This window comes from Nansenia antarctica, assembly GCF_963989245.1.
Source record: "Nansenia antarctica genome assembly, chromosome: 9".
NCBI classification, from domain to species: domain Eukaryota; kingdom Metazoa; phylum Chordata; class Actinopteri; order Argentiniformes; family Microstomatidae; genus Nansenia; species Nansenia antarctica.
In genome coordinates this window covers 30623248-30642942 of record NC_137679.1, presented here as the reverse complement: position 1 = coordinate 30642942, position 19695 = coordinate 30623248, and the positions used below count along the sequence as shown (strand labels likewise).

Sequence of the window (19695 nt, the reverse complement as noted above, 5' to 3'; positions counted from 1 at the left end):
TCAACAAGACAACAGATGATTGGCGACCACTGGTGGTACCAGTGTGGATCGTCACACACATTAAACTTAATATTTGGCACTTCACATAACATTTTAATAAATATACTTTACATATACATCTGAGAGGAATGAAGTCCTATAACAGACATGTCTCACCACTTGTAATCAATACTTCAGAAATCTGCATCAATACATGACAAGTTAGGTTTCATTGTGACATGACTGTAGCACAGAATTCAATAGTGTGCAAAAATTATAATATGTCAGGATGTGCACAAATCGTATATACATTTACATTACATATGGCATTTAGCAGACGCCTTATTCCAAAGCGACTTACAATCATCTATCCATCAGTCAGAGCAGGAGAAAGTAATCTAGGCTCAGGCCTGGGGCCATTGGTAGTCGTCGTGCTAGATAGAAGAATGACGCAGAAGAAACAGTACATAAGGGTAGTAGATGTCTCAGGAGGGACAGTTAAGGTGTAGCCTGAAGAGATGGGTCTTCAGTCTCCGACGGAATGGACAGAGTGATAAAATAAAATAAATTAAATGTTGTGATAATACAGTATGCTCAGGATTCACCTGGGATTATCATGATATATATATTCAGTGCTGTCAGAAGTTACATTACAGTGAATCTTCTTCATTCAATACTACTAAAGAGGAGACACACATGTAATGTGTATAGTGCCACATCATGTATCTGCAATCCATGCTACGCAGTTATCTACCTGGCTCCATTGCGTGTGTGTGTGTGTGTGTGTGTGTGTTTATTAGGGCTGTACAGATTAACAGATTTATTACAACAGATTAATCAACTAATGCTGAATACACACAGCACACAAAGTTAAAGTTTAGCTAGGTAGCTCAGTTCAAGTGATTAGCACCCATTTGTCTCTATCAATGGGAATGGAAATGGTTATTCACACCTTTGATTTGGATGAACTAATAGGGAAAAAAACTATTGCAACATATTTCTTTAATCGGCTGACAGCCCTGGCATAATACTGTATAGTGAGGAGGGGTAGGGTGGTCCAGCAGTGGAAGACTGGTATCTGCAGGCTGATGGGGGCAGGATCAGACCTGGGAGTGGGGTCAGACCTGGGGGTGGGGTCAGACCTGGGGGTGGGGTTAGGCCTGGGGGTTGGGTCAGACCTGGGGTGGAGTCAGACCTGGGGGTGGGGTTAGGCCTGAGGGTGGAGTCAGACCTGGGGTGGAGTCAGACCTGGGGGTGGGGTCAGACCTGGGGGTGGGGTTAGGCCTGGGGGTTGGGTCAGACCTGGGGTGGGGTCAGACCTGGGGGTGGGGTTAGGCCTGAGGGTGGAGTCAGACCTGGGGTGGAGTCAGACCTGGGGGTGGGGTCAGACCTGGGGGTGGGGTTAGGCCTGAGGGTGGAGTCAGACCTGGGGTGGAGTCAGACCTGGGGGTGGGGTCAGACCTGGGGGTGGGGTCAGACCTGGGGGTGGGGTCAGACCTGGGGGTGGGGTTAGGCCTGAGGGTGGAGTCAGACCTGGGGTGGAGTCAGACCTGGGGGTGGGGTCAGACCTGGGGGTGGGGTTAGGCCTGAGGGTGGAGTCAGACCTGGGGGTGGGGTTAGGCCTGAGGGTGGAGTCAGACCTGGGGTGGAGTCAGACCTGGGGGTGGGGTCAGACCTGGGGGTGGGGTTAGGCCTGGGGGTTGGGTCAGACCTGGGGTGGGGTCAGACCTGGGGGTGGGGTTAGGCCTGAGGGTGGAGTCAGACCTGGGGTGGAGTCAGACCTGGGGGTGGGGTCAGACCTGGGGGTGGGGTTAGGCCTGGGGGTTGGGTCAGACCTGGGGTGGAGTCAGACCTGGGGGTGGGGTTAGGCCTGAGGGTGGAGTCAGACCTGGGGTGGAGTCAGACCTGGGGGTGGGGTCAGACCTGGGGGTGGGGTTAGGCCTGGGGGTTGGGTCAGACCTGGGGTGGGGTCAGACCTGGGGGTGGGGTTAGGCCTGAGGGTGGAGTCAGACCTGGGGTGGAGTCAGACCTGGGGGTGGGGTCAGACCTGGGGGTGGGGTTAGGCCTGAGGGTGGAGTCAGACCTGGGGTGGAGTCAGACCTGGGGTGGAGTCAGACCTGGGGGTGGGGTCAGACCTGGGGGTGGGGTCAGACCTGGGGGTGGGGTCAGACCTGGGGGTGGGGTTAGGCCTGAGGGTGGAGTCAGACCTGGGGTGGAGTCAGACCTGAGGGCACGGTCAGACCTGGTGGTGGGGTCAGACCTGGGGGTGGGGTCAGGCCTGGGGGTGGGGTTAGGCCTGGGGGTGGGGTCAGGCCTGGGGGTGGGGTTAGGCCTGGGGGGTGGGGTCAGGCCTGGGGGTGGGGTCAGGCCTGGGGGTGGGGTTAGGCCTGGGGGTGGGGTTAGGCCTGGGGGTGGGGTTAGGCCTGGGGGTGGGGTCAGGCCTGGGGGTGGGGTCAGAGCTGGGGGTGGGGTCAGACCTGGGGGTGGGGTCAGGCCTGGGGGTGGGGTCAGGCCTGGGGGTGGGGTTAGGCCTGGGGGTGGGGTTAGGCCTGGGGGTGGGGTCAGGCCTGGGGGTGGGGTTAGGCCTGGGGGTGGGGTCAGGCCTTGGGGTGGGGTTAGGCCTGGGGGTGGAGTCAGACCTGGGGGTGGGGTCAGACCTGGGGGTGGAGTCAGACCCGGGAGTGGAGTCAGACCTGGGGGTGGAGTCAGACCCAGGGGTGGAGTCAGACCTAGGGGGGGGGATCAGACCTGGGGGTGGGGTCAGACCTGGGGTGGAGTCAGACCTGAGGGCACGGTCAGACCTGGTGGTGGGGTCAGACCTGGGGGTGGGGTCAGACCTGGTGGTGGGGTCAGACCTGGGGGGGGGGGGATCAGACCTGGTACAGTACTTCTTCACGTGTTGACGCTATTGGCTGAAGCCAGAAGAGCTGCAAACAGAGAGTCTGGTCTCTGCATCAGAACCTCTGGATGGTCAAACTCCACCGCCTGAGGTGAAAGTAACAATCAATAAATAATTGTAATAATACATACATCCTTATTATCCTGTGTGTCAGTGCTGGGCTGGATCAAAAGCCTGCGGACCAGGGTTGGCTAAACACTACTTTATTGTGTCTGAGATCTACTTGAACTTGAATGTGTGTGTGTGTCTGTGTGTGTGTGTGTGTGTGTGTTGTGTGTTTACCTTGCCGTTGTCCATGACAAGGATGCGGTCTGACTCGAGCACGGTGTTGATGCGGTGGGCGATGGTGAGCATGGTGCAGTCCTGGAAGGCTTCTCTGATGGTGTGCTGGATCAGAGCGTCCGTCTCGGAGTCGATGGAGGCCGTGGCTTCATCCAACAGGATGATCTGACGTGGACAGGAGTGGGTAAATGAAGACGCAGAGAGGTTATCGACACTTCCATGTCTCTATCAACTGTCATGTCTGTTTATTACTGTGTTCTGAATACTGTATTACATGTTTGTGTGGGGTAGTGGTGGTCTAGTGGAAAGTGAGCTGGACTGGTGATCAGAAGGTCATGAGTCCAAATCCCACCTGGGAACACCACCACTAGTGTGTCCTTGAGCAATGCAATTAGCATTGTGTGTCCCTGAAATCTCTAATTGTAAATCGCTTTGGATAAAAGTGTCATTGATTTTAACTTTCATAAACAGCATGACAGAGGCATTCATGTGATGTTTTATTGTGCTGTAAGACTATATTTTTGTTTTCACCTTGGAGTTCCGTAGCAGGGCTCTGGCCATACATATGAGCTGCCTTTCTCCTACAGAGAAGTTCTCTCCATTCTCCACCACCGCAGACTGAAGCTTCTCAGGAAGACTGGAGATCTGATACAAAGAGCATTTCATCATCATCATAATTATGTTAATCACTAACATTAGTTACAGAAACATGGCGGATGAACATACTGTGTCTTTCATGTAGGTCTTCTCCAGAGCTCCCCAGATCTCCTCATCAGTGTAGTTGTTGAAGGGATCCAAGTTATACCTTAAATTAGGAAAGAAAGATATGTTTATACAACACTATCTATAGCAGCGTAGGTTAGTACATGGTGCTTCCATATTGAATGTGTTCTATTGAGCTCCATGCCTGAGTGACTATAGGATATGCATGCAGTTACCTGACAGTGTCTGAGTGACTACAGGATATGCTTGCAGTTACCTGACAGCGTTTGAGTGACTATAGAATATGCATGCAGTTACCTGACAGTGTCTTGAGTGACTTTAGGATATAAACATGCAGTTACCTGACAGTGTCTGAGTGACTATAGGATATGCATGCAGTTACCTGACAGTGTCTGAGTGACTATAGGATATGCATGCAGTTACCTGACAGTGTCTGAGTGACTTTAGGATATAAACATGCAGTTACCTGACAGTGTCTGAGTGACTATAGGATATACTGTATATGCAGTTACCTGACAGTGTCTGAGTGACTATAGGATATATATGCAGTTACCTGACAGTGTCTGAGTGACTATAGGATATGTATGCAGTTACCTGACAGTGTCTGAGTGACTATAGGATATGCATGCAGTTACCTGACAGTGTCTGAGTGACTATAGGATATGTATGCAGTTACCTGACAGTGTCTGAGTGACTATAGGATATGCATGCAGTTACCTGACAGTGTCTGAGTGACTATAGGATATGTATGCAGTTACCTGACAGTGTCTGAGTGACTATAGGATATGCATGCAGTTACCTGACAGTGCCGATGAAGAGGACCGGGTCCTGGGGGATAACTGACAGTTTACTGCGTAGGTCCTCCAGACCGATCAAACTGGTGTCCACACCGTCTATGAAGATGGTCCCAGCAGCAGGCTCAACCAGTCTGAACAGAGCTACTCCCAGAGACGACTTCCCTATAGAAACATACAGGTCACACTAGGCCCTACGCTAGGGACACAGCTGCCGGACAATGACAACTGTTCCATCAAGAGTTGAGTTGGGTATCCTGGATACTTTACTGAACCAGTCATTCAGGAACTGTAGCAAGCTCACAAGTTCAATACTTTATAATGACCTTCTGCTCTGATTGATGGCTTACAAATCCCTTTCTTAACTGTGTTGTCTAATGCCAGAACTGCAACTGTTAGGATAAGGTCTCACCAGAGCCTGTTCTTCCTACGATGCCCAGCTTCTCCCTGGGTTGGATGTTGAGTTGTAATCCGTTGAGCACGATGGGAGTGTTCTCTCTATACCTCATCTTGTAGTCCTTAAAGGTGATGGCGCCTCTATCGGGCCAGCCCTCTGGGATGTGGACATCTTTCACCTTCCTGGGAGCCTCAGACACACAGTCCTGGACAGACACATGGACATGGTGAAACATACAGTAGGACTAATACGTGCATTTGCTTTGCAAATGGTTTACACACCATGTGAAATCTGCATCTCCCATAGTTGCTGTCATTGCTATTGCCTCTAACTGGCAATACAAGGTAATACGGTATCACTGTGGTGTCATTGTGAGTATCTTACCGTGTACTCCTGCAGTCTCTCTACAGAGGTGAACCTTGCCTCCACCTCTGTAGACAGTCTTACCACAGCAGTAAAGCCTGTCAACTGAAGATGAGAAACAAACAGTCAGCTTTCAACATCCCTGTCAAAACAGCATAACAGGATGACTATAGCAACACTGACCACCTCCCTGTATGTTTCACTTGTCAACACTAGAGGGCGGTATTAATTCAGTAATTGGTAGATTCCTTTGACAGTACATTGACGGAAGGAGAGGATGGAAGAACCATAGATTCTTCCATTATTATCTATGGTATTTTTTCTCCAAATGCAACACTACAAGAGTGTACTTGGTGTGGCCGCAAGATGTCATCACTTGCCTACGATTCTGTTTGTTTATTTATTTTTCTTAGCCCACCTTGGACCTGTCCTCAGAGATAAAAACACAAAAGTCTGCTACTTTTGGACATGCACCTGGTGTTGGTGCATTCAAGTGCTCTTTGGAAAAAAAACCTGAGCTTCCTACCAAGATTTTTGCTTAGGGCTACCGGGTTTCCTGGTACCGAGGACCACTTAACACCAGAAGACCCGTGAGGGGTCACGGTGACCCGTGTATGTGCGTTCTACCACCCAGTATCCTTACATTTTAAAAATCACTTCAGGATAAGCTGTTTTGCAGTTTTTCTGTGTAGGCGGCAGGCTAAAAAAAGAAGAGCCCTCTAGTGATCTCTGTGTGTAACTAACAGATTTAAGACACATGGAATTAGGAACAGACGTTTAGAGACGTACCTGTACAGTGTAGGAGAGGGCCATGCCCTTCATGGCTGGGCTAATGGTCTCAGAGGGACTGAGGACCACAAACAGAGACACCGACAGAGTCACTAACACAGTCAGGAAGTCCAGCCAGTAGGACAGCCAGCGTGACCCACAGTTATACAACAGGAAGTGATTGGCGTTGGTGTCGCTTATCCTCTTGAACCTGGAAATGACATCCAAGTTAGTCAACACCTCTGACTGATGAATGAAACGTTGACAATTTAAGTTCTTTCTCTCTTGTTATCTAGAATATGTAGAAATAGCCCTAACCCTAACCTAACCCAAATCTCTCCTGCTACTTACTGTTCAATGTACTGGTCTCTCCTGCTACTTACTGTTCAATGTACTGGTCTCTCCTGCTACCTACTCTTCAATGTACTGGTCTCTCCTGCTACCTACTGTTCAATGTACTGGTCTCTCTTGTTGAAAGCATGGATGGTGCTGAGGCCCTGGATGGTGGAGGTGGTGAGGGAGATCCAGGGGGAACGACTCACGTTCTCCATCCGCTTCATCAGTCTGATGCTCCTCTGGAACAAACTGGTAGAAAAACACAAAGGGCCTAATGAGTGATGTGAGTGTCACGACCTTCATGGTTGCACCATAATTGAAGCTGAAAACGTCTTGTTTCTAACCCAAATCAGGCTTCAGACGTTATGCAACATTTCACATGATTTCATAAACAGGATTTTTTTTTTTTTATGTGTCGCATTTGCCCCGCAGCCGGATAGTTTGATTTAAACACCCTTGCATATAGACTTAAGCTCTACCAGAGGGCTTAAGCCCGATTTAAGTCCTACCAGTGGTCCCCAGATAATACTAATCCTGTGCGAATAGGGCTCAAGAGTGAGGAGTCATCTGTACTTTCAAACTAGTGAACAACAGAGAAAGACAGCATATGGACTTTTAGCGATCAAGCAATGAGAACTACCTTGACGATCAAATCCAACATTTGAATCTAGCATGTGTTATGATCTAGAGTCTAGACTATCAACCCACGTGTGGAGTACGAGGTAGTAAATCATTTTTTGTGTGATTAATGCAATGTTCTACGCCACTGGATGTCTGTATTAAGAATACATTTAAGGATGTACTGGATGTACATACTTCATAGTATGAATCTCCACTGCTGGAGAGACATGTTTAGGCGGCTAGCTACACATAGCCTACCTTGTTACATGTTATTAGTGGACTTGCTTCAGCAGAAATCCAACACTGATTAATTCTTTCATTGGTTAAGTCAAACTGTTGTACTAGTACTACATGGACATTGCCCCAAGATAATCGTTGTTTTCAAGCTAAGTCAACATGTTAGGATTGCCAGGTAAATAGTACAGATCATAACTTAACTACTGCCTTTCTGCCTCAACTGACTGGATGTTTCACCCCAGGGTTAACAGTTTTTAAGCTAAATATTTAAAGTCTGCTGCCTAATAATTTCTTTATCCTATAATAACACTACCCAGCAAATCCGTAGATCGTCCAAGGACGGACTGTTATATTTTTCTAGCAAAATAAGTCTTTGCAAGCCCACAAAGCTTCTTCTGGAACTTACTTTTATGGTTACATTTCTATCCGTTTGTAGACTTGCCAGCAGTAACTAGCAAGCAAACATTAGGCTTTTGTTTCGCTTTTGCTTTTGATATCGTTAGCAACTTCTGAGGAGATATGTTACTGGCTACAAACACTGCTTGGTGATGATAACATCTACTCGAGTAGATGTGCCAAACCGCTTTGAGAAATATTCAGTAAACTGCAAAGAAATAATGACAAGACGAGCAGCCCTTTTCAATTAAATGTCCAACTCCCTATTGTGTGTCTCATAACATAACACAGGTCAAGGGGGTGTTAGTGGGGACTGTTGTGACAATAATGATGATGACCATGATGATGATGGCTGTCAGTGACTCACAAGAGGATAAGGCTGAAGATAGCGCCCAGAATGAGGACACCTAGTAGGAGCGGTGGGAACACAGCAGCTATGGTGACGAGGGAGAAGGTGACGACGAAACAGTTCTGAAGGAAGTTCTCCATGGACAAAGTCAGCGCGGAGTCAACCTCATCCTGGTCCTTAGAGAATCGGTTCACCATGCGGCCCGTGGGGGTGGTGTCAAAGAAACTCATTGGGCTGCCCAGGATCTGGAACACAGACAGGGGGACATGAAGTGACTGCTGGGACGCTTGGGTACACAAAAGCAAGATCTGACTGTCTAATGCACACCACTATAGTATATTATGACAAAATAAAGTGACAGCAGCTGGTGAAACCGGGAATGAGTCGCCAACCAATCAAAATGTTCAGACTTTTATTCAGAACAATTTAAATGAATTTCAACGTTGAAAATTAATGACACACTCGCTAGTCAAGCCAATACATTGCAATGCAATGGATTCAGTGAGTAATCCCCACTACTCTACACTAACAAGGTAGTAATTGTCACCGCTCTTGGTGTCGTGTTCTTACCCTCTTGAACATGGTGTCGTGGAGCTTGGAGGAGGCGCGGAGGGTGACCTTGGTGAAGGAGAAGCCTTTGACAACGCTCAGCACTACCATGGCAACCATAACCAGACCGTACACCAACTGGTAGAAGCTCAGCTGTGGGTTCAACGAGATGTTCCCCACGTCTGTGCTGTTTGGTGGGACGATTGCATCCTGTCGGTAAACAAGGTCAGGATCAATTAGCATTTTTTTTTATTAGCAATACTGTAAGGTCAGCAAAAGCACATACTGAAAGCACATTCACCACATTATGTTACAATCAAAACATTGACTTCCAGTTACATTGAATGGAAACTATCTTCATAGGGCCGCAGTGTACATGTCTGTACCTACCCCTGACCCCTGGTCTAGCCAGTAGGCGAGCCACCAGCTGCTGAAGGCAGTCGTCCCCATCAGCAGGAAGAACATCAGCATGACGATAGACAGCAGGATGTACCCTAGGATCGAGTAAATGCTAAGTGGGATACTTGGGACGGCAAGGATTCTACTAAGCATCTTATGTAAGGATAGGGTGAGACAGGTTTCGACATGATCTCAAACCTTTGTCACTCCAAATCAAGACCAACACTTCTGTAGCCATTGGTCCCATATACAGTATATCTCTCTCTCTCTGTCTCTCTGTCTCTGTCTCTCTCTCTCTCTCTCTCTCTCTCTCTCTCTCTCTCTCTCTCTCTCTCTCTCTCTCTCTCTCTATCTCTCTCTCTCTCTCTCTCTCTCTCGATGTGTGAGATGGTGTGTAGTTACCTCCAGCAGCTCTGCAGTAGCTGTGGTAGGTCCTCCAGGTCACAGACCCCTCCTGAGAACCTTCCTGGACCACCAGCTGGTCCTTGGACTCTGCTGTAGAAGAGACAATAACAACCTTCAACATAGAGAAATTATCCAGAAATAGGCAGGCTACAGGCTACAACCAACAATACAGCTTACCTTAAGAAATAGGTTGTAGTACTCTTCTTTGCAACATATACAGACTTATTGCGTCGGTCATGGGACAGTGACATTATTTCGGTTTTACACACCAAAAGTTTGGATTTAAAATCAAACAATTAATATGAGGTTAAAGTACAGATACTCATTCTCTGAAATTACACCACTTTTTAGGCATAGTCTTTTTCTTTCATTGGCACCTCCTTAGTACTCATATTGACAAACACCAACAGCAGAGTCCAAAGGCAAACACAAAGCTGGGGGGTTGCCCTAGAGCGACTTGCCCTAGAGCGACTTGCCCTAGAGCGAATCCCACCTGGGAACACCACCACTACTGTGCCCTTGAGTTAGGCACTTAGCCCTAAGTTACTCCAGGGAGACTGTCCCTGTCAGTAATCTCTAATTGTATGTCGCTTTGGATAAAAGCATCTGCTAAATGGTTAAAATGTAAAATGAGAGTGTAAGGTGGTTTTATTGGGGTGAAACTGGTTTTTCAGATTAGCCTAATAATGCCTTCCTTGACTTCCATTGACATCTCGTTGGTCCTCATGTTGACAGACAGCAACAGTAAACTCCAAAGGCAAATCCACACCTGACTTACCAGAAAGACCTGTCAAGCCACTTGTCCAATTACCTTTGGGTATGAAACCTCCTATTCATTGTTTGATTTAAAATCCCCCCCCCCCCGCCGCCAAAAATAATAATCCACTGTCCAGTTACTTAAGCAGGGCACTAAGTTGCTACATAACGTACATACAGCCAGGAAACATGCAGCCACCTGTCTTGGGCATTAAGTTACAAAGGAATATACGTTACGTTTGATGTCATGAGGTTCTCTTTCCATTCCTTCTGTCCCAGTCCCCTCATCTGACATGTCAAAGGCTGTGGGAGTGACAACACATTAGACAATGAACATAACTGACCTTTCAATGCAATGCCAAGTGTCTTCAGTGTCAAATATGTGACAGCTGCTGGTGAAAGGGGTAACAAGTCGGCAGCCGATTTAATGTTCAGACTTTCATTTAGAAAAATGTAAAAATGGCACACTCGCTGGTCAACTAACACAGCTTGTTTTGTGAGCCTGCTAACAATTTAAAGTACTGTTATAGTTAACTAGGTAGCAGTGGGGATTACTCACTGAATCCATTGCATTGCAATTTTGGCTTGACTTGCGAGTGTGTGTTGTGATTTTCAACAATGTTGAAATGTATTTTCGCTTTTCAAAATAAAAGTCTGAACATTTTGATTGGTTGCCGACTTGTTCCCCCTTTCACCAGCCACTGTCACAGTTCTGGTATAATATAATGTAATATGTCAAACCTGGGTTCTGTATTCCATTGGCCTTGGGATCATTCAGATCCTCGTTCAGTTCACTGGGCTCAGGTTGTGTGTTGTCCTTCTCTTTCTGCTCCTAAACACACAGTATATATACTGTATATAAGATATAACTATCATATCAGTAATACTGATACCAAGAGAGCAGGTTTATCATCAGCTCAGCAGCACCTGTGCGTTTCATTTTGGCGCCCATGGTAACGGGTTAGAGCAGCACCATACAGCGCGTGTGATATGCGCACGCCATCTAGAAATTCGGACTCTCGCCTATTTTCTCCACATGTCACGTGAGCAAAGGCAAAAGTCAATGTTCAAAGATAGGGCTGGCAGGAGCAGCTAGAGCCGCAGCAGAAACGCTGCCAGTTTGGAAGCCGCAAGCGAGAGCCGCAGCAGTCCCGCCACACACATGCGCTGCTGAGGTACAGCTTTCCGGTGTGAACCAAGCGTTACACCTTACACAAATTCTTGCATTGATATCAGTTGTTATTTTGATTCTGATATCAGTTGCTTTAATTTCTCAGATCATAAACAATATCATATCTGTCGGCACTGAGGGAATAGCAGAAGTAGAGATGTCTTACATGTGATTGCTCCATCTGGAAGTTATTGATAAGATGGGCGTATCTGCCTTTAGCTTTCATCAGGGCCTTGTGTGTTCCTGCCTCCTTGATCTCCCCACTCTCTAGCAGCAGAACCTCATCACAGAACTCCAGATACTGAGGGACAGACAGAAGAATACCAATAATGATGAAATGGTAATGTGGAAGATCTGAGATCTGATAGGATTTGATCGGTATAAAGCAATCGGGTGAGATTTCCACGTTTCCCTCTAATAGGCTGCACCAGATGGGATTTCTGCCATATTGCTCACACCAATCCAATCCTTCCAGAGTTACAAATTGCATTGCAAGCACCAACCAACTGAACTACACATAATTGCTCTGTAGCACAGAGGTGAGTAAGGACAGAGTCATGGCACAACAATAACCCTATACTGTATAGGCTACAGATTGACACAAGATACTGTTAACTGTCTGCTTTTAAAGCCTAAAAGGAAGGTCCTGGTCAAACAGTAACTAGCCACAGGCAGAGGCTGTGTGTGCATGAGTAAGTGAAAAAGAAGACTGTTTGCTATGATAGTGCACATTTCTGTACTGCAATGTTGGACATAGAAGCCTGAATATTTACATAGGATGATATGGGGGATTGTTCCATTAGAATTCTCAGAAAATTCCCAATGTCTAACAGAAAGGAGAAATGGTATTCTCTTTCATTACCAGATTTACATTTTAGTGCATATACAGTAAATTGTAATATTGATCATTGTTATATTAGACCACTGTTGTCTAGGCCAACATCTAACATCTAAATCCACTTACCACTATAGTGTTAGATCTTGGTGGGATTTTCTAGAAACATATATGCTTATGTCACTCACACACACACATAACCCATACACACACACACACACACACACACACACACACACACACACACACACACACTCTCTATTCTCATGTCACTCAGACACACACATAACACATACACACACACACACACACACACACACACACACACACACACACTCTATTCTCATGTCACTCAGACACACACATAACACATACCCACACACATACACACACACATTCTGCTTCTTCCAGGTCAGCCTGTTCTTCACGGTTAGCAATGACGCCACAAAAATACAGATTCGGGGTTGTTATCTTAAGACCTTGGGGGGTTGTAGGCGCCAGGGATGGTGAGCTCATTACCATCTGAGATAACATGAAAAGTATTTAAACCTGTCTGTATTTCATAATGTCGTCGAATGCTGGTACTCTGCTGACGAAGCTAGTTTGCTGTTGTCTTAATAAATCTAATAGTACTCATTCCACCCGTGTTGAACATTCTATTCCTTGTCAAATCGTGTAGGCTACACACCTAATCTATCCTGAGATGACACAACGCATTTAAGATCACACATCCTCAATAGATTGATCCATTCCATCATTTTACCGACAAGAACATTCTTCAAGAGTAACAACCCTTCCCATACTGCAGTATTGTTGGGTGTTGCTGAACTAAACTGCCACCAGTACTTCTCCCCCCACCTGTAGCTGATGGGTCACCAAGACAATAGTCTTCCCCTTCAGCTCCTTCTTGATGCACTCCTCAAAGATGTGCTTCCCCACATGGGCGTCCACAGCAGACAGAGGGTCATCCAGCAGGACGATGTCCCTGTGGGAGTAAACTGCCCTGGCCAGGCTGATCCTCTGCTTCTGACCACCAGACATGTTCAGGCCCCGCTCACCGATCTACAGGACCAGGGGGAAAAGCTATTCAGAATGGTCTTCTTCTTCTTCTTCAATGTTCAGTGTACTGGATACAATATTTTTAAGGGAAGACTAGAGTGGTACTACTAGTAGTTGAATAACATAAGACATTGTTCATTGTGATTTAAGTGATCTATGACTTATAAATAATATGCCAATAAAAGACAAATTAGGATCTTTACCTCAGTTCTATCACCATAGGGAAGAATGTCCAGATCTGGTTTCAGGCAACAGGAACTGATGACTCTCTCATACCTTCATGAAGGCAAAAGAGCAACAACAGCAAACAACAAAAAGGCCACATTCAATCACAAGCTCGATTATTATCTGGAATTCTCTCAGAGACAAATCTATATACTGCCTTGCTCTGTTACATCACATTACATCACATTATCATTGTGTAATGAATCAAAACAATCTTAAAGGTTTGAGATACTAAACACCTGATAGTCAGTCTCTTTAACTTTGCTGCAAGGTGTGGGCCTCATGGCCACTGTGAGGTAACATAACAGCCATGGACTTTAATTGTAGTGAGAAGAGAACCATTACTCTCTCATAATGGGACCAAGATTAGATTAGATAAATTGAAAGAGATTCAGGACCAGATTTCATTTCAGATGTCTTCCCAAGGTTTGCCTGTGGACTGTTATGCAACAAACTAAGTTTACCATTGCCATAGGTCAGGTCTGCATAGTAAAGGATTGACAGGCTGAGACATTTACAAAATAAGGGACTCATTGTTAGAATCTCATTCAATAATGTTAGCTGGTCATATTACTAAAGAAAAACATCACATTATATACAGGGTGCCCCGCCCCCTCTGACCTGGCCTTATCAAACGCTTCTCCCATCAGGATGTTGTCCCGTACAGTTCCGTGGAATATCCAGGCCTGCTGGGAAGCGTAGGCAAACGTCCCGTCTACAGTAACAGAGCCTTGCTGCAGGTGCATCTGGAATGGATGTCATTTATAATATTTTGATTTTTGAATATTTTGAACACATGTAAACATAAATCATCATCTCATACTGTCAATCTAAAATATGTTTTCACTGTTGGCAATGCATTTTAAAATTGTAAAAAAAAAATATATCACGCACATGAAACTGACACAGTTTGCAGTAAAGCAATTTCTAATTGACCGACCTGCTCTAAAATGCTCGATATCAGTGATGTCTTCCCACTTCCCACATTGCCGCAAACTCCAAGAAGGTTGCCCTAGAGAAAGAGAAAGAGCACAACAAAAATGTATATCAAACAAACGGAACCCCCGCTAACCAATTCCATCAATTAATAACCCCTACCACCCACCTTGGGCAGAGTGAAGGAGATGTTTGTCAGGGTGTGTTTGGTCTTGGCTTTGCCTGGCATGGTAGTGCCATTCTGGGCCTTGAGCTCCTCCTTCAGGCCATTGCCTATGTCTGGTGGTGGGGATAGGGTGTCTGGCTTGGCCTCAGGTTTGGCCCAGGAGAAAGAGGCTTTCTCCATCACTAAGGCTGAGCCAGAGTCCTTTCTCTGGGTAACGTACGGCTTTGGGTTCTCAATTAGGAGGAGTTTCTATATACACAGAGAATACAAACACCATGCAGCTTATCTCACTGTGTTATTACACACTTCAGCATTAGTTTCGCCATATAAAACACTGTTTAGATATGTTTACATAGGATCTGTTAGGATATGTGACAACAGCTGGTGAAACCAGGAACAAGTCGTCAGCCGACATATCATTCACACTTTTATTCTGTAAAATGTGGATGAATTTCACGTTGTTGAGGATCAGTGACACACTCGCTGGTTGAGGCAAAATATTTCAGTCCTATGGATTTGGTGAGTAATCCCAACTACTATCCAGTTAGTGTAGAGTGGTGTGAATTGCTCACCGAATCCATTGCATTCCAGTGTTTTGGCTTGACTTGCGAGTGTGTTATTGATTTTTGGCAAAGTTGACATTTATTAGCATTTTTCAGAATAAGAGTCCAACATTTCGATTGGTTGGCGACTTGTTCCCGGTTTCATCAGCTGCCGTCACATGTGAAGTAGGCTTTAAATGTCTTTGCAGTGAGTGCAACTGTTGATAACAAAAGACGGTCAGTCTCACCTTCAGTCGAGCCAAAGACACCTTTCCTTCGGCCAGGGATTTCACCGCGAACGGCATTAAACCCAGAGAAAACCTCATGGAGTTGAAGATGGCGATGATGGTAAAGGCCTGGGAAAAACACAGTAAGGAATGACTGCACAATACTGTACAATCAACATAGCTACATATGAAATATGGCTCCACTGTGGTCATTGAAGCTATTCTTTTAAAAACGATCACTCCACAATCACTGCAGCACAGTTTTCATGGCCATTGTGCTGTAGCTCAGTGAAAATGTCATGTGTAGCTCCTTTAATACACAACCCTCAAGACATAACACAAATCAGTACAATCAGTAAAGACATGCTAATACAATGTTATTACGTAAGTAATTATAGCATTACTACACAGCTATAGGGGCAACTTAATGTACAGAAGGTTTAACAGAGGTAGAACTCACAGCAGGGGTGCTGAGGGGCAGTCCCAGTAAGGTGTGGACTATGAAGGTGAAGATGGTAGCAAATGTTGGGATGATGGTGGTGATGGAGCAATTAGCACTCTGAACATATCCTGCCTTTTCCAGCAGCAGCTTCTCATTCTTCCTGATGTCTGAGGAGGAACACAACACCATATAAGGTGTCTATCACTGACATACAAAACACTGAAAGACGAATTAACCCTTTGCACTAAAAGTAGTGTTCTAATAATTACTGTATTCAACATGTTACATTCATAGCGCTCTTTGGCTGTACATAATCAATGACAGCATTTATCAAATAGAAACACTCATTATCCTCTACAGACATAGTGGTGGTGAACAGTCTAGTGACCCGCACTCGGATACCTTTGATTTTCTTCTCGAAGGAGGTTTCCCATGCATACATTTTGATGAGTTTGATGCAGGTGAGAACCTCGTTCATGGTTCGGACGCGAGTGTCTGTTATTGATACAGCTTTCCTCCTGACCACGTTGATCAGTCTGGCTATGCTAAACTGGAAAAACCAGCACAGAACAGCATGTTATTGGTTCTATGTGTTCAAAACCACATAATAAGAGAAACAAACATTACAAGGGCAAGCCGTATAGGAAATATGCACCAAAAGTTTAGTCAGGCACACAGATTTGGTCAGTGTCAGCCCATTGCACACCTCAGAAATGTATTTTATTTGTATGTAAATGAATACATGAAATTTACGTTATATACCATTTAGCTGACGCTTTTATCCGAAGTGACTTACATTTCAGTTTGTGAACACATTATTCAGTATATATGGTCCCAGCGGGAATCAAACCCACAACTTAAGCATTGTTATCGCCATGCTCTACCAACTGAGCCACAGAGGACCACTTCAATATAAAGTTAAAAGTAACACTTCTGTAACACCTATGGGGAAAGGTCTGGAGACGGACCTGTATGGGGATGAAGATGAGGTAAATGAACACCCCTATGAGTGCTGTGTAGCCCAGGATATGGCAGGAATAGCCTATACAAATGGCCAGCAGCACAGGGATACACAGCATGAAGGTACCGAACACCACCGCCTCAAACATCCTGTATCCATCAGCCGTCAGCACATTGACCATCTGTACAGGGAGACACAGGGAGAAGAGACTGATGATGTCCTGGGGTTTGTTTCTGGACACAGAGCGAAGACCGGAGATGGCATTCGGACGGCGACCAGATGGACAAAAAAATGATTCTGCTGCAGTAGCTACTGTACCTCTCCAACGGAGATGCTGGTGACCACCCTGAGGGAGATGATCTTCTGATAGGCCAGCATGGAGAAGGCACTCCTCACCCTGATGCCTGTCCTCAGGTTTACTGCCCACATGAGAGAGATGAAGAATGACTTACTGAACTCAGTACTGAATAGGGCAAAGCAGAGACCCACGCCATGTCTCAGAGTAGATGACTCAGGACTTTCAGTATAAATCAGGAGCTCATTCAGCAGAACTGCCTGGAAAACACAGTAGAGCACACATCAATGACATAACAGTTTCAAGTAAAAAAATGTATCATTATAAATAATGAATATACAGTATGTATACTGTGTTAATTGAAATATACTTCATAAGAGGGATACATTAACAAAGGAACTTACAGGCCCAATAAATACAAAAAATGTGAATATGACAGAAATGGTGAAAGCGACCAGCAACCGTGTTCTTTGAAAACGCATGAAGACTCGTCCTAAAGAGGCCTTCTCAATCCCCACCCTGGCCACCTCCTCCTCCCAGAGTCTCTGGAGTCTACAGAGTAAGAAAAGGTCACAGATTACTCTGATATTTCTGTAATATCTCACAGATATCTCACTGTCTGTTTTCAGCTATTTCAACATGTGATGAGATCTTGCCTACTTTCAGAGTTAATTCCTAGGCTTTAACTCAGAGAGCTAACATTGGTCTTGCAGTTGTACAGAAGACCTAGTAGGTTCAATGCCTGTTTGGTTACACGTTCATAACAAATCACACCTTTTCACATTGACATCAGCTCCGTCATGAGGAGAGAGTATGAGAGAGCTGGGGTCCAGTCTGTTCCTGAACAGGCCCCACATCATCGGGGTCAACCAGGAAAAGGTCGAGAAGGAGAAGAAGCCAGCATCATCCCATGAGTTGGACCTGGATGTGTACAGGCAGTGAACATCAGAGGCTCTACAACACTGCTAGACATTGGGTGCGTTCGTAAATACGCTCTGGAAATCTGATCAGCACGGAAGCATGGAATGCCTCTTGTCCAATCAACTTACTTGGTCGCTCTATGACGCTGAACCCAGTGTTTGCTCTGGTGCTCTCACAGCGAATTTACGAACGCACCCACTATTTATATGAATATAAATTAGATTTCTACAACTTAATCGAGCAGTGTTATGTGGTATTCTTCCTACAGTATGGTGGAAATAAAATGCAAAATGTTACTTTGAAAGCATCTCAACTAGCCAATAGAGGTATGTATTAGGAAATATATATAATCTTCCTTCTTCTAGCACAACGCCTGCATTGGCACCAGGTCTGAGCACAGATAATTTTTTCTTGCTATGACTGGTGGATAAATTATTCACATACTTAGTCAAATGTATTTGTTGTAAGTCACTTTGGATAAAGGCGTCTGCTAAATACCAAAATGTATAAGTAAACAATTACATTTGGGTGCCCAACCTCTAATAAAGTCAGTGTAACAACATAATCACTGCAATAACAAAAAATGATGATGCAGTATAACATTTACATTGGATGAACATCAACCTGTAACTAATGTGACTGAACTGACTCACTCTGAGGAGAAGCGGAATGGGATCATGCTCTGGAAGCTGGCGTGGTACTTGCTGTGCTTGGGCGGAGGGTCCTCTTCTCTGTGGTCCAGAGAGGGAAGACCCATGGATTCACTGTTCATGGAGAGGCTCTCCCTTCTCTGTTGCTGTTTGAGAATGTTTGTTTTAACAAACCTTTATCTTGCTATAGATATTGCACATTTTCAATATGAGAAGAACCAAAAACACACAGCAAGAAAAGGATGATTTGAAGACAGGGGGATTATAGTGTTGTAGTGGAGGGGGCTGTATTAGACTTACAAAAGACACCACTTTGACATTCTTCTTATTCTCTTTCTCTCCTGAAGTTGCATAATTGTCCTTCATTTTGTCATGTGTCTATGGGAAAGTAAAGCAATTGTAAAACATACAATGTCTGCATACTGAGTGAGTAGAAATAAAAACCAGTATTATAGTTACAGAACAAGACCTTATTATAGTTACAGGACAAGACCTTACGTGTTAATGGAGTTAGGAAGTTATTACTGGTTAACAAAACATTTCTTACATTATATCAATATCATAGATAGTACATTTAGAATGACAGTAACACATGAGCACATTTAGACAGTAACAAGCTCCATCAGGCTACCTTCTGTGTTAAAGGAGTAACTCACTGAAACCATTACACAGGGAGTCAAACATTGACGGAGTAATAATCGATCCCAAAGAGGAAATATACAGTTGGGAAATACCAGTAGGTGAGGGGCCATCTGTGATTAGAGATTACAGGGACAGTCCCGCTTGGTGGTGTTCCCAGGTGGGATTTGAACTTGTCACCATCTGATCACCGGTGCAACTCACTGTCCCCTAGGCCAGCTACTGTAACTGTGTCCTAGGCCACCACTACCCCCATTGCTTCATAAGCTACTGTAACTGTGTACTAGGCCAACGCTACACCCATTGCTTCATAAGCTACTGTAACTGTGTCCTCTCTTGACCTCGGCATTCTTCTCCTGAGTCCTGATAGTTT

General features: G+C 45.3%; 1 protein-coding gene across 1 annotated transcript; it reads right to left on the bottom strand.

The window, feature by feature from the left end:
• Window positions 1-2670: 2670 nt before the first annotated feature.
• LOC308165531 (ATP-binding cassette sub-family C member 12-like) lies at window positions 2671-19060 on the bottom strand. The gene is made up of 30 exons (XM_080539682.1): window positions 18984-19060; window positions 18687-18829; window positions 17887-18033; window positions 17517-17664; window positions 17136-17372; window positions 16825-16998; window positions 16259-16406; window positions 15875-16023; window positions 15436-15543; window positions 14649-14894; window positions 14484-14555; window positions 14165-14289; window positions 13522-13594; window positions 13118-13321; window positions 11591-11725; window positions 10995-11085; window positions 10491-10556; window positions 9495-9587; window positions 9084-9187; window positions 8715-8903; window positions 8163-8389; window positions 6653-6790; window positions 6227-6416; window positions 5459-5542; window positions 5090-5279; window positions 4683-4842; window positions 3887-3965; window positions 3692-3805; window positions 3161-3325; window positions 2671-2964 (listed from the first exon to the last, which is right to left on the bottom strand). The coding sequence occupies exons 1-30, from the start codon at window positions 19047-19049 to the stop codon at window positions 2872-2874; spliced, it is 4158 nt and encodes a 1385-aa protein (XP_080395808.1). The 5' UTR covers window positions 19050-19060; the 3' UTR covers window positions 2671-2871.
• Window positions 19061-19695: the final 635 nt, after the last annotated feature.